A 22,933-nucleotide genomic window follows, 5' to 3' on the forward strand; every position below is an offset into this window, starting at 1 on the left:
GCTACGTGGGCTAGTGATCCTTCTGATCGCCGTTCGCTTTCTGCTTACTGTGTTTTTCTTGGCGGTTCTCTCATTGCCTGGAAGACGAAGAAACAGATTGCAGTTTCCCGTTCGAGTGCTGAGGCTGAGTTGCGAGCTATGGCTCTTTTGACGGCAGAGGTGACTTGGTTACGGTGGTTACTTCAGAACTTTGGTGTTTCTGTCACTACACCGACTATGCTCTTATCTGACAGTACATGTGCTATTAGCATTGCGCGTGATCCTGTGAAGCATGAGCTCACCAAGCATATTGGTGTTGATGCTTTCTATGTGCGCGCTGCTGTGCAGGATCAGGTCGTTGCTCTTCAGTATGTGCCTTCCGAGTTACAGTTGGCGGATTTCCTGACGAAGGCCCAGACTAGAGCACAACATGGCTTTTATCTCTCCAAACTCAGTGTTGTTCCTCCACCATGAGTTTGAGGGGGGGTGTTAGAGTTATAATAGAAGTCATGTATACCCCTTTGTATTTATCCCGTAGTATAAGGGGTTTCCTGCATATGTACCACACCTGTACGTGTATATATATCGGCCTATGGCCTCATGGGAATACAAGTTGCTTATTCCTAACAGCTATAATGTAGGAGGAATTTGGAGCGGGATTTGAGCTATAAGGTGGAGTGCGAAATGGCCCAGATTGACGTTAGGGGGCAGCTGTGGGAGTAAGGAGATGGCTGGAGATGGTCAAAGAGAAGGGGGGTGGCGGCTGGTGATGGTTGTTAGGAGTCATCACAGGGTTGTGTTGCGCTGGCAGATAGGCAGTGGAAGGCGGGAAAGCGAGGTGGTGGGATGGGCAGTCAGCTGCTAGGTGGAGGCCCGCCGACGGCTGCGGTGGCGATTCCCCCGCTGTAGAATGGGCACCAGGGGCACTGCTGGAGAGGGGAAGCACCGGGGGAACGTCATCACCGGGCGAAGGGCCTGGGATGGGGAGTTGGCATCGTGGTCGGCTGTTGCAGCCATGGAATCTAGTGGTGGGGGCAGAGCCAGCAAGAGTTGCTCAAGCACCCTCAAGCGCTGCACCAGCTAGGCGAGGAGCGCCCGGTCATCCGCTCGTGTGAAGGCCTCCAAAATGCTTCATGATGATCTTCATCTGCTCCACGGTCTTCATCTTTGACACCAAACTGAAAGGATCTACTACTGACATAACCCTAATTATTGAAAAACTGATAAAAGTAAATGACAATATTCTTCTCTGCTTTATTGAGAGGGGTCAGCCCTTTATATAGTAGACAAGACCTGACCGACAAGCTGGTAAATCTACTCAAATTCTAATAATATCTCTAAACTAACCGGATTCCTTCCTCACAAACTTGCTTAATCAACTAGGGGACAGTTCTTTTGGGGCTTATGGGTGGCTGTCAAAATAAGCTGCCCCTACCCAGCTTATTCTGGCAGTTTATTTTAGGTTGGGCTACCAAAATAAGCTGGGTAGGGGGCAGCTTATTTTGGCCGCCACCCATAAGCCCCATCTGAACTGCCCGTATTACTCTAATTAAACGACAAGGATCAAGTTTGATGGGCTAGACCACATAACACTGGGTCAACAAGAATCAAGTGAATGCTACATAAACTTTGTCATGCTAACAAATAAAACAAAGCCATCCTTGAACATATGCTCAGATCTTTATAATTAACTTGTCGATGGTAAAACGAACCAAATAATTTCCCTTGCTCTTGTGGGCTCTACCTCGTGCTAGCTAGAAGTTCTTGCCTAGCTAGGCATCATCAACAAAATATCTGAAACACACCCTTGGTCTCAAATACTTAAGCCTACAAGGGAACAAACCCGAATAAAACCTTATCCGTGTAAAATTATCTTCGTCTATTGAATGATACACAAATCTCATTTATTCTTGGCAAAACTATTCTTCTCTCTAACTCTCAATTCACGCGGTGGCAGCGAATTCCACCAGAAGTGTAACTTAGGATACCACAGTCTACTACGAGTCTATCATGTCTGGGTGCAGTCAGAGTGCCTAAAGTATGTAATTTGCCAAGTGAATCTCATAACCAAACCTATTGGAACATGTCATGACAATGTATTCTAAAGAAAGTTAATGGAGTTCATGCTAGCTGACTGGTCATAGCTTACAGAAAATCCTGGAAACAGTTATCTCATGAAAACTTGGATGAGGGAGATGGAAAGAGAGCAACTTGGTCCAATTAACAAATACTTGCACAAATTTACAAACTATACTCAAGATTATCATTATTCTCATCTGTAAGCACAACAATTCACATGATACTTTGGATAATAGGTTGGGATGGTAGTGAAGCATCTAACAAATACATGTCCTAGTAAGCTAGTTTATGTTGTCAAGTTGAGACACGTACATTCAGCTACCATCAAGTGGCCATGAATAAGAAACCAAGAAGCAACTAATTGAGTAAATTGTGGTACTAGAAGACCACAAAAGTCATTAGAGAAATAACCATTGATCTGCTAGCGTTGGCCGTATGAATGCATAGTAGTGACCACCATGTACTCCTCCGCTATGAACAAGAACGCTGAGAAAGCAAATAAACAAGATTAGGACAGAAGGAAGATGTAGCAAGGAATTCATGATACCTATTTGCACACCAGTATTAGACACAATAGGTTGGTCTGCAAGAAACTGGTTTATACAAATAAATCAACAGGTTATTTGGATCCCAAGTATTGTCCAAACCAGATTTTCTTAAGATAGTTAAGATCCTGTCTGGTTAGGAACACAATTTAACTAAATTTGCTTTTACCAGGACTGGACTTGTTGGCTCTGTAAAAAAGAACTACCGCCTGGTTTCCAAGAAAACTCCATGCCCAGTAACTAGTACTCCATCTGATCCATATTACTTGTCACTCAAACGGATGTATCTAGCATTGAAATACGTCTAGATATATGCGTCTGACCGACAAGTAATATGGATCAGAGGGAGTAATTACTTAAATTCGTATTTGTAAAACTTGCACAAACACATTTTGACAAACATTACTAACAAATATGAAATTCATATGCCAAGGAGATCTTTTTTTATGCCTGGCAGATTCTCAGGAGGCGCTTCAGTGGACAGATTCTTATAGTTGACTAAGTATGAATCATCATTCAGGAACACTAAAGCATTTGCCTCCGTTCAAAGTCCCTGTGCACTAAAGCATAGCAACTAATAACCTATGCTCATCAATAGGTTCTAGATGAAAGAAACAGAAATTACTATTACAATGTCTCTTGTAATGTGAGTCCCCAGACTACTATATTAAACCATTAAGAACCTGTGATAGAAAAATTACTCAACTTCAACTTCAAACAATCCAGAGTTCCTACAACTGAATGCATAACATTCAAGTAATCACCTGTGGAGAGTATAAAGGTTTCTTATACTTCTATCTGCATCTGGAGCAAGATACTTGCCATCATCTCTATCCAGATCAAGTTGCAAAGGAAACTCGTAGCGGTCATTAATCTGCAAAAGCAGGCATGACAAGCTCAGAACTGGAAATTTAATCTTTTAACATGTGGAAGAAGATAATAGCTAGTCGGCTGCATATTTCTTCATTCTCAAGTGAATCAAGACTCAAGAGCATCTTAATGTTTAATATCTCCAAAGTTAAATTTAAGTAATGTCTTCTTGAATTAACACTATGCTAGCTTCTTCTCAATCAGGTCTAACAAGGGAAATGAAAGGAAATGTGAAATCTATTTTCTCATGTCAGTGAACAGGTGCTATACAAATTGCATAGAAACCAGTCACATAGAAACAAATTTCCTTTCTTTTGTTGTTGTTGGATTCATGTGTATCTTGTGTTGATCTTATGGTATGAGTATCTTCGTGTGGATCTTGTCCAATAGTGTTTTCCCCATGTGTTCTTCATGTTCTTAGTGATTTTCCATAAATCAACCTCCAATCATGAAGATCAGGCCACACCTTAGGGTTTACCCTACATCATTTGGTATCATGAGCAAGTTGCCACGATTTGGAGCCCCTCCCCCTCACTTATTTAGCCTAATTTTGTTTTGTTCTTGCCTAATTCGAAATCCCCACCAAAATTGGCCATACCGGATTTTGATTGATTTGTCGTTTCTACTGAGTTTTTGTCGGATTTGATCCACAGACCCGATGTGCACGCCAACGACCACGATCCATCCATCCTTTTGACACCAACACCGGAAGCAAGGCCGGTCTTCCCCGGTTTTGTTCGATTTTGTTAAGGTAGAGGTGTCGACGAGGTATATCATTCCATCACACAAACTTTACCTTCCTTGCCATTACTCTTGTGAGCCCTCCGTTCTTTGCAGATACCTTCGAACCTATTGAAAGTAGTTATCCGAGTGTTGCCAGGCCTCGTAAACTTGAGCACCTTAGTGATTGTGTGAGTATCATAACGTGTGTGTAGTTACGTTGTGCATCATCTTGTGATATTGTCTTGCATATGTGGTTGTCTTGTAAGATTGGTGCCAAGTTCTCAAATCTTGCCCTATCACGTAACCAAGCTAGCATCTCTCCTTGGGTTTTTGAGCAACACGAGCTTAGTCTTCATTAGGGCAATTTTGTATGCTCATTTTCTTAGTTGCACAAGCCCGATTATATTTGTGTGATTTTCTTTTATTCTATCTATACTTTTGTGAACACTAGCATAACATTTGGAGTTCATTGTGGTTTGCTTCCAACTTCTACAACATCTTAAATTTCAATTTGCTTGATTCCGTGCTACTAATCCCTACCGGGCTCCACTATAAGCCATATGTGTAGGTGTGAGGTTGGACAAGGCTCATTACCAAGTGCATTCATTTCATATTGTCAATTGTGAGATCGCTCGATCCTTCACCAACATCAAAAGGAGGTAACTTTGGTATTGTTCAAGCCCTTCTCTACTCACACCGAGCTCTGAGTGTCAATATGGATAGGGAAGGCACATCACACCCGGTCTAAGCCTACAATGATCACTTCGATGCCAAGTGGGACTACATCAACGCCAAGATGGACGCACAAATAGAGCTCATCAAAAACATGCTCAACAAATGGAAGTCGTCTTCATCTCCAAGATCACCTTCAAGACGATGATCTAGTGCACATGCTTCCAAGCTACCATCTTCTTCAACATCACACCGGCATCGACACCATCCGACAAGAAGCTCCAGTGACTACATCAACTCGACCACCAACTATAAGGAAGAGTGACCACTCCATCTTCGGAGGCACCCCAAGTGAGATGAACACTCCCATCATTGGAGCGTCCAACCTGTTGAAATGTCCGACACCAGTCAGAGTAACCAACTTGTGACCGCACGCACGGATTTAGGCCCAGCCCATGTATCTCTATCCTCCCACCTACCTCTTCATGACTAGAACTATATATACCTTTCCCCACCTCCTCTCTAGGGTGAGCAAAGCATCTAGACTAAACTTGATAGAGCTTTGTTCATCTACCCCCTCCATTGATCAAGACCTACTAACGGAGAACCTTGCATTGTTGTGAAGACCTCCTAAGGGAGAAGAATCCCTTTGGATTAGCAAGACCTCCACATCCTTTGGGTTGGGGAAGATCTAATCACCACTCAAGACCCATCTCTCCTAGAGATTTGGATAAACTACGTAGTTATTTCCTTTGTTGTTGTTGGATTCATGTGTATCTTGTGTTGACTTTATGATATGAGCAGTATCTTGGTGTGGATCTTGTCCGATAGTGTTTTCCCCATGTGTTCTTCGTGTTCTTCATGATTTTCCCCAAATTCACCTCCAATTGTGAAGATTGGGCCACACCTTAGGGTTTGCCCTACATCACCTAGCATGCGCCTAAGAGCGTGTCAGTTATCGTCTCGAACACCTGCCCGCCGATCAGAGGGATGCGCCCGACTAGTTGTGGCATGCAGATGGTTGGTTGTGTGTACAAGGCTTCCGTGTCGGCTTCGTGTCGAGGAGAACTCACAATTGGTTGAATAAAACATACCCTATCAACTTTTCTATACAGCCTCTGCATGCAAGATAGCTTTTCAGGGTCTCAAACTTGGAGCATTACCAAGACCTTGGAACTACTTCCTCCATTCCTAAATATAAGAATTTTTAGATATTTCAATATTCACTACATACGGAGCAAAATAAGTGAATCTACACTCTAAACTATGTCTATATACATCTGTATGTAATTTATATTAAAATTTCTAAGAAGACTTATATTTAGGAACGGAGGGAGTAATTAATTAGGTGCATTATAAGAGTCTTTGACGACCTCCACTTGCACATTGATGTCAATGTACTACAAGCTATACATGAGTCTATGGATTTCCTCTCTTTGTTTTGGATTTGCTTAACCCACCAGTTGATTTGAATCCATATCACCGAGATCCCTGAACAAAGAACCAACGTCGTGTCATCAATTGGCGAAAGCTGGATGTCGTGCCACCATACACACCACTTGCAGATACTCTTTCTGCCTCCAATGACCTCAATGGTGTCCAATCGTAGAACGGTTGTTCTCTCACTAAAGACCTTTCCATCTCTAATTTTCTTTAGATTTTGCTCCCTCCACATGCTACCTACGAAGCATCTGACAATATTAATTAGGCATCTGACAATACATGCACTTGCATAAGGATGACAATACATGCATATTTTGGTTTCGTCTATTTAACAACAACAACAATAAAGCCTTTAGTCACAAACAAGTTGGGTAGGCTAGAGCTGAAACCCATATCTCGAAACCAAATCATAATTCTAGCACATGGATAGCTAACTTCCACGCACCCCTATCCATGGTTAGTTCTTTGATGATATTCAGTCCTTCAGATGTCTCCTTACGGACTCCTCCCATGTCAAGTTTGGTCTACCCGTCCTCTCTTGACATTATCAACACGCTTTAACAGTCCGCTATGCACTGGTGCTTCTGAAGGCTTGCATTGTATATGCCCAAACCATCCCACACGGTGTTGGACAAGCTTCTTTTCGATCGGTGCTTACCCCAACTGTATCATGTATATCATCATTCCAAACCCGATCATTCCTTGTGTGGCTACACCATCCATCTCAACATGCACATCTCGCTATACTTGACTGTTGAACATGTCGCCTTTTAGTTGACCAACACTACCATACAACATTGTGGGTCGAATCGTCGTCCTATAGAACCTGCTTTTTAGCTTTTGTGGCACTCTCTTGTCACAGATAACACCAGAAGCTTGTTGCCACTTCATCCATCTGGCTTTGATTTGATAGGCTCACATCTTCATCGATATCACCATCCTTCTACAACATTGACCCCAAATATCGACAGGTGCCCTTCTAAGGTACCACCTTCCCATCAAGGCTAACATCCTCCTCCTCAAGCCTAGTAGTACTGAAACCACACCTCTTGTATTTTAGTTCTGCTAAGCCTAAAACCTTCTGATTCCAAAGTTTGTCCTCATAGCTCTAATTTTCTATTAACCCCCGTCCGACTACCAACGACTAACACTGCATCACCCGCAAAGAGCATACACCATGGGATATATCCTTGTATATCCCTTGTGGCCTCATCCATCACCAAAGCAAAAAAAGACAAGGGCTTAAAACTAACCCTTGGTGCAGTCCTATTTTAATCAAAAAGTCATCAATGTCACCATCACTTGTTCGAACACTTGTCACAACATTATCGTACACGTACTTGATGAGGGTAATGTAGTTTGTTGGCACTTTGTGTTTCTCCGAGGCACACCACATGACATTTTACGGTATCTTATCGTAGGCCTTCTCCAGTTCAATGAACACCATATGAAGGTCCTTGTGCTCCATGTATCTCTCCATAAGTTGTCGTACCAAGAAAATGGCTTCCATGGTCGATCTCTCAGGCATGAAAACAAATTGATTTTTGGTCACGCCTGTCATTCTTCTTAAGCGTTACTCGATGACTCTCACCCATAGCTTCATTGTATGGCCATCATCTTAATTCCATGGTAACTAGTACAACTTTGAACATTCCCCTTGTACTTGAAGATTGGTAAAATATACTCCACCTCCATTCTTCTGGCATCTTGTTTGCCCGGAAATTGAGGTTGAAAAGCTTTGTATCTATCCAATAAATTTCTGTTAACTACACAATGCAATGGTTCAATAAGATTCACTCTCTGTCTACCCAATAAATTTATGTCAACAAATACAATGCAATGATTCAATAAGATTCACGAATGGTCTATTTCACTCAAGTATAGATTGTGTGTTTCAACAACAACAACAACAAAGCCTTTAGTCCCAAACAAGTTGAGGTAGGCTAGAGCTGAAACCCATAAGATCTCGCAACCAAATCATGGTGCTGACACATGTATAGCTAGCTTCCACGCACCACTGTCCATGGCTAGTTCTTTGATGATACTAAATGATTTCCCACGCATTGTTGTGGAAACACTAAAACACATGTAGCTACAAAATATTATTACTGTATCCTAACATTTATTTTGGTAAGTTAGCAACTTAAGGGTTTGCGAAATTTTTGAAATAAATTAAATTAATTTTTCTAATAAAAAACATCTCAAGTTATACTATCAAATTAATATCTGGTATTCCTTTTTCCATTTCAATAAATTCATCACCGAAAAGTCTTGTAGCATTGTAGAGTTTTTCAAGAAAAAATGTTTTAGTATTTATGTGTAGAAGACACACTAGCCAATACTTGTATGCATGTATTGCCCTCTTCAATTAAAGGTAATGGATGTGGTGCATGGCTGAAAAATAGTGCTAGTGGATGCTGACATGGCACGCTTGATGAGGTGGAAGGCTGCATGTTGAGAGAATTACTTGTAGTGGGGATGAACTATTTCAGAATAGTAGATTCCAATCCTTCAAATCTCTCTTTATGTACTCCTCCCATGTTAGGTTTGGTCTACCCCAACCTCTCTTAACATTATCAACATGCTTTAGCTGTCTGCTATGCACTGGAGCTTCTGAAGGCCTGCGTTGAATAAGCCCAAACCATCTGAGACGATGTTGGACAAGCTTCTCTTTAATTGGTGCTACTCCAACTCTTTCCCGTATATCATCATTCCGAACCCTATCCTTCCTTGTATGGCCACACATCCATCTCAACATGCACATCTCCGCTACACCTAATTGTTGAACATATTGCCTTTTTAGTCGGCCAACTGATGAGGAACACTAGATGAAAAAAATAAAAATTGTATGTCAGATTTGTTTGGCCACTTCCAGATGCTAACACTCTAGCATAGTATTTCTTTTCTTTTCTTTACTACCCTACCTACTGTTTTCTAGAGTCTTCTAGCTGTGAGTAGCTATGAGCAGAATGGTGAAACTTAAATAATGTTTTCTAGAGTATTCCAGCTATAAGTAGAAGTATGTGAAGGCTTCCCAAAGCCTATAAATAGAGGTCCTCACCTCTACTTTGGAGGCTAGACTATGTACCCACTACCTATAATAGAACTTGTTGTTCTTATCTAAGATCTTGAAGTAAATCTTGTGCTCTAGGAGTTCTGGATTGAACTCTTGTCGCCATATTGGCCTACATTTGCCTCTAGAGCGATATCTAGCGCAGCACGTTGAAATTGTTCCTTCAACACTTGTGTTGTACACATTGTAGCAGCAAGGTGGAGTTGCCCTCCACAACCTTTGTGCTGCTTCACCAACACTCAGCGCCATACAACTTTGCGGGTCGAATCGCCGTCTGATAGAACCTGCCTGTTAGCTTTTATGTACTCTCTTGTCACAGAGAACGACGGAAGCTTGGTGCCACTTCATCCATCCAGCTTTGACTCGATGGCTCACATCTTCATCGATATCACCATCCTTCTGAAGCATTGACCCCAAATATCGAAAGGTGCCCTTCTGAGGTACCACCTGCCCATTAAGGCTAACCTCCTCGTGTCTAGTAGTAATGAAACCGCACCTCATGTACTAGGTTTTAGTTCTACTAAGCCTAAAACATTTCTATTAACCCCCGCTCGACTACCATCGACTAGCACCACATCATCCACAAAGAGCATACACCACCATATCTACTTGTATATCCCTTGTGACCTCATCCATCACCAAAGCAAAAAAGTAAGGGCTCAAAGCCGACCCTTGATGCAGTCCAATTTTAATCAGGAAGTCATCGATGACGCCATCACTTGTTCGAACACTTGTCACAACCTTATCGTACATATCCTTGATGAGGGTAATGTACTGATGAGGAACACTAGATGAGAAGAAAGAAAAACACATGCCAGATCTATTTGGCTACTTCTAGGTACTTCCACTCTAGTGTAGTATTTCTTTTCTTTTCTATCCTACCTACTGTTTTCTAGAGTCTTCTAGTTGTGAGTAGCTATGAGTAGAATGGTGAACCTTAAATAATGTTTCTAGAGTATTCCAGCTATAAGCAGAAGTATGTGAAGGCTTCCCAAAGCCCTATAAATAGAGGTCCTCACATCTACTTTGTAGGCAGACTATGTACCCCCTACGTATAATAGAACTTGTTGTTCTTATCTAAGATCTTGGAGTAGATTTTGTGCTCTAGGAGTTCTGGATTGAACTCTTGCTGCCATATCAGCCTACATTCGCCTCGAGCGATATCTAGCGCAGCACGTTGAAGTTGTTCCTTCAGCACTTGTGTTGTACACATTGTAGCAGCAAAGTGGAGTTGCTCCTCGACGACCTTTGTGCTGCTTCAGGTGGTATCAGAGCCTCGTTGATCCATACTAGTTCTTGTTGTCCTCTTCAAGAGCAAGCTGCAGCAAGCAACGGAGCAATTGGAGAAAAGGATGGATGCTGCAGAACAACAAATCAAAGAGTTGCGTGACAATCTTAATCAAAGATTTGATCAGCTGGTTGAGATGATAAGAAAGGGTGTTCCCCCTGCTACCAATGAAGGAGATTCATCTAAAAAGGAAGATGTTCGTCAAAGAAGAGAGGTAATCTTGGAGCAAGACCGCCACAACAACGTGTTGTTCAACGTGCTTCAAGAAGGCCAATTTATGTTGAAACTTCTGAAGGTGAAGAATATGATGGAGCCCTTGAAGAAGCCGATCTCTATGCATATCCGAGAGTACCCAACCCTACATATGCAAGGGATACATACAAGGTGAAAGCTGAGATCCCAACTTTTAATGGAAATGTTGATATTGAAGGGTGCCTAGATTGGTTATATGAAGCGGAGACTTACTGTGAAGTCATGGAGGTTCCGAAGATCGTAGAGTTCCTTTGGTCGCATACAAGCTGAAAGGAGGAGCCGGTGCATGGTGGCATCGCGTTCAAGAAGAGCACAGGCTGAGAAGAGAACCTCGTGTGAGAACTTGGCGGCAAATGAAAAGTCTCTTGAAAGGGAGATTTTTGCCCGCTGATTATGACCAGATCCTATTTATCCAATTTCAAAATTGTGCTCAAGGAAATAGGACTGTTTCAGATTACACGGAGTGTGTAGGCTACAAGTGAGGTGCAACCTTGCTGAAACTGAAGATCAACAAGTTGCAAGGTACATCAATGGTCTCAATGATGCTATTCAAGATCGATTGATGATGCAACAAATCTGGTCCGTTGATCAAGCACAAGCTCTAGCCTTAAAGGCCGAGAGGTTTGTGAGGACAAGAAAGGCAACTAAAGCTCCATATCCTCATACCGAAGGCTCGTCTAGGAGTCAGCCTAATAGAGTGGAAGAAAAGACGGCTCCACCAAAGGCAAAACGACCCATCCAGAAGCAAACTAGAGGCAAGGGCAAGTCCAATGAAGGCCCAAAATGCTATAAATGTGGTGAAGAGGGACACATATCCAGCGGCTGCCCACTAAGGAAATTTGTTAACACAACTATCCATGATGGTGAAGGCGATGAGGAAGAATACGAATCTGAAGATGTAGAGGGACAAGAGGTTTGTCAAGAAGAAGGTGAAGAGGTGGTATGTGTGGTCCAGCGTCTCCTATGTTCCACACCACAACCTGACGACACACAACGGAAGAAAATATTTGACAGCAAATACACAGTGAATGGCAAGGTATGCAAGTTAGTGATTGATAGTTGCAGTTGCGAGAATCTTATCTCCCAGAAGTTGGTAAGCCATTTAAAGCTTGATACTCATGATCATCCAAACCCCTACAATATTGGGTGGATCAAGAAAGGAGTGAATATGAGGATCACCAAACAATGCAACCTGCCACTTTCCTTGGGGAAGCATTATCGCTCAAATGTGTTGTGTGACGTAGTTGATATGGACGCCAGCCATGTTCTTCTTGGGAGACCTTGGCAATTTGATGTGGATACTACACACAAGGGCAAGGAAAACTCTTACTCTTTCATTTGGAACAAGAGGAAGATCATTATCTTACCAAACAAAACCGAAGGTAATACCTCTAAGGAGGAGGGGAAAACTATGTTAACTACCTCCCATACCTCTCATAAGTTTATGGAAGACTTGAAGGAGGTAGATTTGTGTGTTGCACTTGTTATAAAGGGAGAAGAGCACCTGACTGTTGAAATTCCAGCAAACGTACGTGGTTTATTGGCAGAATTTTAGAACATACTTGGAGAGCCACAAGGCTTGCCACCGATGAGAGGAATTCAACATAGAATTGACTTAATTCCGGGAGCAAGTCTTCCTAATCTTCCACACTATCGAATGAGCCCAAAAAAGCATGATATATTGAAGGAGAAAGTGGAGGAATTGTTGCAAAAGGGGCACATTCGAGAAAGTATTAGCCCATGTGCTGTACCAGCCCTACTCGCGCCAAAGAAAGATGGATCTTGGCGCATGTGTATGGACAGTAGAGCCATTAACAAGATCACCGTAAGGTATAGATTCCCGATTCCCCGTCTGGATGATATGTTGGATCAGCTTAGTGGAGCAAGGGTGTTCACAAAGCTAGATTTAAGAAGCGGCTATCATCAAATCCGTATCAGATCCGGGGATGAATGAAAAACCGCCTTCAAGACAAAGGAAGGGTTGTTTGAATGGCTAGTCATGCCATTTGGACTCTCAAATGCACCAAATACCTTTATGCACTTAATGAATCAAGTCCTTCGACCCTTCTTATCCCACTTTGTTGTGGTCTATTTCGATGACATCTTGATCTATAGCAAGGATGAGGATGAACACTTTGATCACATTCGGAAGGTGCTAGAAGTACCAAGGGAAAATGAGCTCTACGTCAACTTGAATAAATGTGTTTTCCTGCAAACACAACTTCTTTTCCTAGGATTCGTCATAACATGTGACGGCATTCGTGTTGGTGATTCTAAGGTTGAAGCAATCCGAGAATGGCCAACTCCGAAGACCATTCTGAGGTAAGAAGTTTTCATGGCCTTGCATCTTTCTATAGACGATTTGTGAAGAATTTCAGCACTATCATGGCACCAATTACCGAGTGCTTGAAGAAAGGCAAGTTCCAATGGACATAAGCGGCTGAAGCTAGTTTCAATGAGATCAAGCAAAAACTCTCACAAGCTCCTGTCTTGGTGCTACCTGATTTCAACAAGACTTTTGAGTTGGAGTGTTATGCAAGTGGAGTAGGCATTGGAGCTGTCCTATCTCAAGAAAGGAAGCCCATTGCTTTCTTTAGTGAGAAGTTAAGTGAAACTAGACAGAAATGGAGTACCTATCAGCAAGAATTATATGCCGTTTTCAGAGCGTTGAAAACTTGGGAAGTCCATTTGCTGCCTAAAGAGTTCATTGTTTATAGCAACCATCAATCCTTGAAGCATTTTAGAAATCAAAAGCATGTTGACCACATGCTAGCAAGATGGGCAGCATATCTGGAGAGGTTTAACTATCTCATCGTGCATAAATCTGGAATAACTAACGGAGTGGCCGATGCTTTGAGTCGTCGTGCATGCCTCTTGACTACTCCCTCTGTCCCATAATATAAGAGCATACAGAGGGAGTACTTTTGAAGCTGAACTTCCGGGCATGGATCAAATAAAGGAGTTGTATGAGGGTGACGAAGACTTTGGCCATGTTTGGGTAAAGCACGCAAGGGGCCAACCATTAGGTGATGACTATTTGATGCAAGATGGATATCTCTTCAAAAATGATCGTTTGTGCATTCCAAGAAGTTCTCTACGTGACAAGCTGGTTAGAGAGCTCCATTCAAGTGATCTTAGTGGCCATGTTGGACACGACAAGGCTATCGCTAGCCTACAGGCTCGTTACTTTTGGCCACAACTAAAGAGAGGTGCAGGAAAGTTTGTTCAGCGGTGCCCCATATGTCAAACCTACAAAGGACAAGTCCAGAACACAAGATTATACATGCCTTTGCCTGTTCCTGTTGCTCCATGGGAGAATATCACTATGGACTTCGTCTTTGGTTTGCCAAGAATAGAATGAGGAAGTGATGTTGTGTTTGTGGTCATGGACAAATTCTCTAAAATGGCTCATTTCATTCCATGCCGCAAGACAACGGATGCTCATCATGTGGCAAACCTATTCTTTCGAGAAGTGGCCAGTCTTTCATGGAGCTCCAAGGTCCATCGTCTCGGACCGTGATAGCAAGTTTCTTGTTGCATTTTGGCTCACTTTGTGGAAGCAATTCAACACTGAATTGAGATTTTCTAGCACTGCTCATCCACAAACAGATCGACAAACGGAAGTGGTGAACACGTATTTGGGTAATCTGATCCGTTGCATTTGTGGAGAAAGAAAGGGGCAATGGGATTTGGCTTTATCTCTTGCAGAGTTCTCCTACAATAACTCCAAGCATAGATTCACAGGAAGGAGCCCTTTTTCCATTGTCTACACTAAAGTTCCATCACATGTGGTGGACCTGGTGAAGCTACCATCAAGGAGAAACTCAAAATCAGCATTGTCCTTTGTTGATAATTACACCAAGTTATTTGAAGAGATTCGCGGTGCTTTGGAAGCACAAAATCAGAAATATAAACAACTTGCTGATTGCAAAAGGAGGCCAAAATCATTCCAAGCCGGTGATTAAGGTGATGGTCTACCTCCGAAAAGAGAGGCTGCCTTTAGGTGTTAAAGGGAAACTTAGGCAGCGAAGGTATGGGTCCTTCTCTATCGTGAGGAAGATAAATGATAATGCTTATGTGATAGATCTTCCAAGCGATATGGGTATCTCCAACACTTTCAATGTTGCGGACTTGACTCTCTACCATCCAGAAGAAGCGCTCTATGAAGATAACTCGAGGGCGAGTTCCAAACAACCAGGGGAGAATGATGAGAAACACTAGATGAGAAGAAAGAAAAAGACATGCCAGATCTGTTTGGCTACTTCTAGATACTTCCACTCTAGTGTAGTATTTCTTTTCTTTTCTATCCTACCTACTGTTTTCGAGTCTTCTAGTTGTGAGTAGCTATGAGTAGAATGGTGAACCTTAAATAATGTTTCTAGAGTATTCCAGCTATAAGTAGAAGTATGTGAAGGCTTCCCAAAGCCCTATAAATAGAGGTCCTCACCTCTACTTTGTAGGCAGACTATGTACCCCCTACCTATAATAGAACTTGTTGTTATTATCTAAGATCTTGGAATAGATCTTGTGCTCTAGGAGTTCTGGATTGAACTCTTGCTGCCATATCGGCCTACATTCGCCTCTAGAGCGATATCTAGCGCAGCACGTTGAAGTTGTTCCTTCAACACTTGTGATGTACATATTGTAGCAGCAAAGAGTTGCTCCTCCACAACCTTTGTGCTTCTTCATGTACTTTGTTGGGACTTTGTGTTTCTCCAAGGCCCATCACATAACATATTGTTTCATCAAATTTTTCAAATGGGTATACTCCCTCCGTCCGGAAATACTTGTCTTACAAATGGTTGTATCTAGACTTATTTTAGTTATATAGATGCATCCATTTTATCCATTTTTAGGACAGGTATTTCCGGACAGAGGGAGTATGCAGCAACCATAAGCTGAATTGAAGGAGACACAAGTAGCAGCCAAAGGAAATACTATAAGAGGAAGCTTTTCCCAAATACTTTGCTGGTAACATTTTAATTTTTGCTTGATTACGAAACTCTGACTAATTACTTTTCGTATTTAGTGCGGCGTTTAGACAAGAAATTTGGAGGCAGTGAAAATAAATTGGTTAGGTTATTTGGGTGCTTTAGATAATGTGTCTATGACACTCAAGTATCCAACCTGCCGATTGTACCTCTGATTTTAGGGGCACCTACAGGTTGAGGTTAGCATGACTAGGTCTTGCAATTTTTCTCCTTTGCAATTTGTTTTTGGTATAACCTTCATACCTAATGGAGACTAGGGAAGGTGGTAAAAAAGGTTCTTAACTCAGAACAGTGTTTAATCACTGCCAAGATGTACATGCAAAATGTCAACAGTGGAGACATTCATTTATGTGTTGTTATGCATCCGTTGTATAAAAAATGATATGTGCATAACCTAAATCATCATGTTCTCATTTTCTTTCAATCATGTTTGTGGTATATTTGTTAAGCTGTTATTCTTATAGAAAAATCTTTGCTCAACTTTTTGTTGCAACGCTTGGGGTATCCACTAGTATATGTGAGTTACCAAGCCAAGCTCAAGATCGAAGTCAGTATAGTTTCGAGCTCAAGCTGAGTCTACCTGACCTAGCTCAAATGTTGCACACTGGCAGCCCTGTGTGAAAATAGCTCCAAAGTATTTAGTACAGCAATAGGGTGAAAACACATGAACATGCATAAACAATTTAATGCAAGATTGATGAGGAACAATAGAGAGAAGTAAAAGAAGAAGAAAAAATAGAAGTCAAATCTGTTTGACTACTTCTAGATACTTCTACTCCTCTGTCTAGTATTTGCTTTTGTTTTCTTAGCCCTGGCTATTGTTTTCTAGAGTCTTCTAGCTATGAGTAGAATGTTGAATCTCACGTAATGTTTTCTAGCTATAAGTAGAAGTTGAGATGTGAAGGCTTCCAAAGCCCTATAAATAGAGGTCCACACCTCTAGTTTGTAATAACTCGGCCTATGTACCCATTACCTATAATAGAACTATGTGTTCTTGTCTAAGATCTTGGACTACATCTTGTGCTTTGGGAGTTTTTTATTGACCTGCTGCCATATCAGACTATATTCACCTCTAGAGGGATATCTAGTGCACCAAGTTGAAGTAGTTCTTTCAACACTTGTGATGTGCACTTTCTAGCAACAAAGGTGGAGGAGCTGCTCCACAACCTTGTGCTGCTTCAAAGATAATGTGTTTATGGAAACAATTGGTGATTATTACGGTTCCAGTCTTCCATAAAAAATATCCAAACCACATCATTTGTTACTTTCACAAAGCAGGTATTATGTACATAAATAATGTAAAGAATATGCAACCGCTTCAATACGTAGAAAACTATAGAAGTAAAATAATAGATAAAAGAATCAGCAAGATATGACAGTCCCAACCTTAACCATGGTATCTCTCATATAATCGTACTCAAAACGCTTCAGCTGAAGTTGCAAAACAGGGGGGAAATCGAGGAAGAGAACACCCTTTTTTGCATCCTGAAATATCAAGATTGAAATCCAGTCACCTGTATAAATATTTCACATTTCGGATGCAAGTTTGAAAGATTGCCCTGCTTTTTATTTTTCTACACAAAAGAGCCCCTCTCCTAATTTAGGGGGTGTTTGGTTCAGAAGTCCTAGGACTTTTTCTAGTCCCAGGGACTAATCAAAAAAGACTCTCTAGTAGAGTCTTTTTCTAGTCCCTGTAAAAAAAGTCCCTCCCGTTTGGTTTCTAGGGACTTTTTAGGGACTTTTTCTAGTCTCTGGGACTAAAAAGTCCCTGAACCAAACACCCCCTTACTAATTTGTAGGAAGGTACTGAACTTTTGGATTTGAAAAAAGTTTCAGAAGATATATCTAATGTAGATGGTGATTGATAGAGCAAGAAAGACAATACCAAAATAAATTAGAGAAGAAGAGAAACTGCACTTCTCAAGCTAATGGAAGGTACCCCCGTGCTCATAAATAGATGACATTTTAGACATATGAAGTGTCTCAAACATGAGATTGTGGCTGTTTCTGTAAGTGCATCTAATGCCCCTTAGTGATTTTGGTGTATTGAAGACTTATAGGTTAAGGGACTAATGTGTTTACGAGTGTACACAGGTCTATAAGTCTATGAGGAGTTTGATATTTACAGAGAAAGTCGACCCCTAAAAATGAAGTTCTTCGACTGAAGATTTTGGATTTCTGAAGACTTTCTGAAGACTTTGAAAGTGAAGAAATTGGTGTGACCTTGAAGACTTGGTATTCATTTGAGGAACATGAAGCGTGAAGACTTTTGTTTTCGTAGTTTCATTTTCTCTTTCTTGAGTCATAGGAAACACCGTACTGTTAAAGGGGGTCGAGGAAATACTAAGGAAAACTTTCCATGTGATGCTCAACTCAAAATCCTACACCTACCAATCCCGTCGAGTGAAGCCATTGGAAATCTCATACAGTTCAGTCATATTCTTCAGTGACAGAGACGAAGTTCTTCTGGTCTCTGAGGAATTTGTTCTGACTGAGGAGTTAGGAATTCGCCAGTGCGAATTGCCTACACAGTGAGAAACATTATAGCTCTAAGGAATTTGATACTCAAATTTCTGTGCTATACGCCAGCTGTCCCAAAATATCTACCCACCTAACGGTCATATCACTGAAGGGCATTTATGTCTTATCATGTTGGGCTGCTCCCTAGGCTATAAATAGCCGCCCCCTACAACCACTAGCTGGTTGGCTGCTCCGAGAGAAACTGACACTTGTCATTTGAGAGCATCACATCCTCCGAGGACTTTGAGCGAAAATCATCAAGTGAGGAAAAACCCAAACCCAAACACCTACAAACCCAAAGTGATTGAGCATCACTGAAGAGGTTGATCTTGCGTGGATCCGACGCTTGTTACCTTTGAAGACTATGCTTCTTCCAGACGGTTAGGCGTCATGGTCTAGAGCATCCAAGAGGAAATTATAGATCGCCGAATGACCGAGTTTGTGAAGGTTCGGAAGTCACCTGAAGACTTACCACGAGTGATTGGGCGAGGTCTGTATGACCTTAGCTCAAGGGAAATACGGTGAGGACTAAGTGTCCTGGACTGCGTGTTCAGGACTGGGTGTCCGGGACTGTGTGTCCTCAAGTTTAAATATCTAGCCGCCCTAACTAGGCGTACAACTGAGACAGCAGTTGGAACTGGTCTACCAAATCATTGTCTTCACCAAGCCAACTGGTTCTATTTCCTCAACTCTTTCATTTCCTCATAACTGTGTTGTGCAATTGTTCATATCTGTGTTTGAAGACTTTGACTGAAGACTTTCTCAATTTCCTCAGTTCAATTTCTTCAGTCTGTTTGTCTTCATCCTGTGCTATCCTGTGTTTACGCTTTCTATACTCTGTGTTTGTCTTCATTTCATCATGATGACCATGCCTATATTCTGCTATGCTTACTCTTGAGTACTTATTCCGCTGCAAGTAGTTCTTCGCTAAGGAATTTCCTCACCCGCAAATTCCTCAGTGAAAAATTCATAAAAATCGCCTATTCACCCCCTCTAGTCGATATAACGCACTTTCAGTTTCTTTTAATGTGAATATGTTAACAAAACTATAAAAAAATATGAACATATTTTATGAAAAATATAGTTACTATTTCCATCTGAACAATCTAAATAATTTCTGTATGTTAGAGACAAGTAAATGCATTCTTTCCAAAACGTCATCTATTTCTGAACAGAGGTTGTGTATGGTATGCAGATTCACATGACACAGTTCCAATCAAGATCTTCGTAAAAGCACCAATTCAAGTTTCAGATTACAGCTTAATGGAAAAAACAATATGTGGTGTGTGTACCTGTAAACCATGATTCTCTGCATGATACTTGTTATCGCCCTCGAGACGCTCAACCTCAACATATTTATCGAACGATGCATACACGTCACGACAACCTTTGACATCAAGTTGAAGGTCTGCAAGGAAATAATACAGCATTATCTCAGCTAAACACAGCTAATGGGAACCTGGTACCAAGATAATGTGTAGTTACGTACCATAAAAGGACTCCTTCCTGTTAGATTTATAGTCCACGTTTATACACTCAATATAATTAATGTGGTGACCTTCAAATAATTGCTCGATTGTTCCTTCTACAACAGTTCCCTAGGGAGAAAGCTAAGTTAATAGAAGCCCGTGTGCTCCAAATAGGAAGCCTTACACTAAATTCATTACCTTCATCTTATCTTCAAGTTTCTCACAGAGAACTCTGTTGAGCTCTTGTACATCATGCTGCATGAAGGAATCATATGTGTCCCATCCAAAAGATTTCGTCAACTCTTTTGTAGCTACACTGTTGTCACTGTACTGGAGCTTATAAAAAAGGCTTTGCAGCGCCAAGGGAATACTTCCAGATGGCATGTCGTTTTCGGTGGTTGGCATATGATACACAGCCTGCGAGAAAACCTCAGTTAGTCGACTAGTACAGAAAACAATAATGCCTAGAACGTTACAATGCATAAACCAGACCTTTCTGAAGTATGGTATGTGGTACAATGTTTGTAGAAGAGAGTTCATATAGCAGGTCGCTCCTTGGTTTTTCAAACCAACATAACCTGTTTCCTTTTTTGAGTCATATGTCCAATAGTCAACCATTTTGCGGACAGCAACCTCTGCCTCCACAACAATAGTATCATTCACAAGGTAACCTCTACTTGGATCATATAGCTCACTCAAAGGCATAAAAGAAGTGAAACCCCAATCACTCTCACGTGCACTAAATTGATGTTGAGTATCTGCCAGACAGAGAAGAATAGTGCATTAGAGATGCATTTATACCATAGAAATTATACATTGGCAAACAGAAAGAAGAGCAAGCAGCAGTACTCAGAATCAGTAGATCAAGTTCAAATATCCTTCCTAATTAGTCCCTCCGTTCCAAAATATAAGGTGTATTAGGTTTTTCAGAAGTCAAACATATGCATGTTTGACCAAGTTATAAAAATAAGTATCGATATCTGCGGTACCAAATTTAAACTATTAGATCCATCACAAAAGTATTTCATATTTTATTTATTTTGTACTGTAAATGCTGATATTTTATTCTATAAAATTTGTCAAACATATATAAGTTTGACTTGCACGATAACTGATGCACCTTATTTTCAGCTATGAAGATGAACAAACAAAGATGTCACATGGCATTTAAAAGCATGGGGGTCACAACCCAGACTTAATTTTGGGGAGTGAAGCAACATGTGACCGAGTGTTCAAACAGTAAACCTAAACAAAGCTAGACTAAAATTGAAACTGTGAGCCTGTGAGGAATTCATTGTTTAAGACAGAACAGCGTCTAAATGAGATTGATTGCTATTTTATGCTACGAAACCCTGAAGTTCTTCAATAGGAGTAGTAGTTTTGCATACAGAGACAGTTTAGTGGAGACTAGAATAGTGCTAGCACTCCTTTACAGTTCACTCAAGTTTAAGTGTAAATCTACGTAATGCAGGGTTATGTACAACATGAAGGAATGCACCTTTTCGTGTCGTATACTTCTGATCAATCTGGTTTACAACAGATAAGCTAAACTGGGCAGAACGGCTCCAACCATATGGGAGATTGGCCGAGTCAGCGACGTCCAAGTACATTGACAGGTGCTCCACGTTATTCCCCTTGGGGAAAATAAGAACACGCCTGCATCAAAGCCACAGACGTTACCAAGTTAAAACATTCTGAAAAGTCGCAGCAGCTGCAGCTAGTATAAGGCTCGGTTTGTGGTTGCTGAACTGGGCGTATTTTATAATCGGCTGTGCAAAAAATACATGGAACTAGAGATAAGTTAGTTAAACAAACACCAAACTAGGCAAAAGCTGGTTGGGTAGGCTGGGTTATCATAATACACCGCAATGCCAACACAGCCGAATACGTGAAGAGACATAGGAGCTCACCATTTGTACCCACCGACAACAAACACATCAGAGTAGTGCTTCTTCCCGTTGAGCCGGGTAAAACTTGCGATTGTCCAAGTGAACCGCGATGTCTGTGGGTCCTCAGAAGGCTGGCTCTCGGCTGTGCTTGCCGCTTCCGTCTGTGCCACCACTGCTACCATAGACATCAGAAGCCCCGGATTACGAACAATCCAAACGGGCATACCCAGCACCACACATTCCCGAATCATGCTACGAATCAGGATGAAGCAAAGCACATGATACCTTCCATGGGCTGGGCAGTGTCTGCATCGGCGGTGGCTAGCTCCTGGTGGGCAACAAGCATCTCGTCGTTCTCCTGCGAGGTAGGAGAAACAACGGCAAGTCGGGTTAGGTAAACCCTAGAGGCGCAGTAGCCCCACCCGATGGCGGGGCCACGGGGCAGCCGCGAGGAAGGGAGATCGGGCAATGGCAAGGAGGGTGGGGGTGAATGCGCGCGTACCTCGAGAGGGGCGGGAGTCATGATGGTCATATCGGCGTCGTAATAACCGTGGCCGTCTTTGGACGCGGCCGCAGAGAGGCGGGCGGAGCCGGGGGCGGCGGAGGCAAGGACTGGAGAGGATGCGGCGAGGCGGAGCAGATGGGAGTTGGGTTGTGGGAGGAGGGGGAGGAGTGGCCGCCGCATGGAGCCTGATTTTTTTTCAAGAGTACGTCAATGGGTACCATATTTTTATAAAAGAGAGCAAATATAATTACAGGAGGCTAGGCATAGATGCGAACATCATGCTAGCAGAACCCACTCAACACCTAAAGGAAAAAGAAGATCTAACTTCTCACAAAACGGTGTATTCTTCCGACTCCGGCCTCGTCCCATTCTCTAAGCTCGTCGAAGATTTGATGCACCAATTGGCTCGGCCTCCTCTGTTGCTCCAGCCGCCCAAAGACTCTGGCATTTCTTTGTTTCCATAATGACCAAGCGACGAATATGACAATAGTGTCAAAACCTCTTCTATCCCTTGTCACAATTGCACTCCTCACTTGAAGCCACCATGCCTCAAGTGAATCACCAGGTTGCGGTTGCCTCACGGTGACACTGATCTGTGTGAAGCATAGATGCCACACCTCCCGAGCGTAGGGGCA

The 22,933-nt window shown here is 42.0% G+C and overlaps 1 protein-coding gene across 16 annotated transcripts in view; it reads right to left on the bottom strand.

Moving 5' to 3' along the window:
* The window catches only part of LOC123097455 (ubiquitin C-terminal hydrolase 12), a 53,160-nt gene extending 30,632 nt beyond the window's left edge, over positions 1-22,528 (bottom strand). For 12 of the 16 annotated variants that reach the window (XM_044519204.1, XM_044519200.1, XM_044519198.1 and 9 more), the window contains exons 1-11: positions 22,296-22,528; positions 22,079-22,151; positions 21,815-21,968; positions 21,403-21,560; positions 20,397-20,662; positions 20,103-20,321; positions 19,925-20,033; positions 19,728-19,843; positions 17,302-17,400; positions 3,368-3,477; positions 2,470-2,544 (exon numbers count right to left, since the gene is read on the bottom strand). In XM_044519204.1, the coding sequence (XP_044375139.1) occupies positions 2,470-2,544; positions 3,368-3,477; positions 17,302-17,400; positions 19,728-19,843; positions 19,925-20,033; positions 20,103-20,321; positions 20,397-20,662; positions 21,403-21,560; positions 21,815-21,968; positions 22,079-22,151; positions 22,296-22,478 (1,562 nt within the window). In that variant the 5' untranslated portion in view covers positions 22,479-22,528. Of the gene's footprint in view, positions 1-2,469; positions 2,545-3,367; positions 3,478-17,301; positions 17,401-19,727; positions 19,844-19,924; positions 20,034-20,102; positions 20,322-20,396; positions 20,663-21,402; positions 21,561-21,814; positions 21,969-22,071; positions 22,152-22,295 lie in introns of all 16 variants that reach the window. The other 4 variants (XM_044519199.1, XM_044519192.1, XM_044519206.1 and 1 more) reach the window with 3 other exon arrangements.
* Positions 22,529-22,933: the final 405 nt, after the last annotated feature.

The sequence above is a fragment of the Triticum aestivum genome, chromosome 4D (assembly GCF_018294505.1).
Source record: "Triticum aestivum cultivar Chinese Spring chromosome 4D, IWGSC CS RefSeq v2.1, whole genome shotgun sequence".
In the NCBI taxonomy this organism is placed as follows: Eukaryota; Viridiplantae; Streptophyta; class Magnoliopsida; order Poales; family Poaceae; genus Triticum; species Triticum aestivum.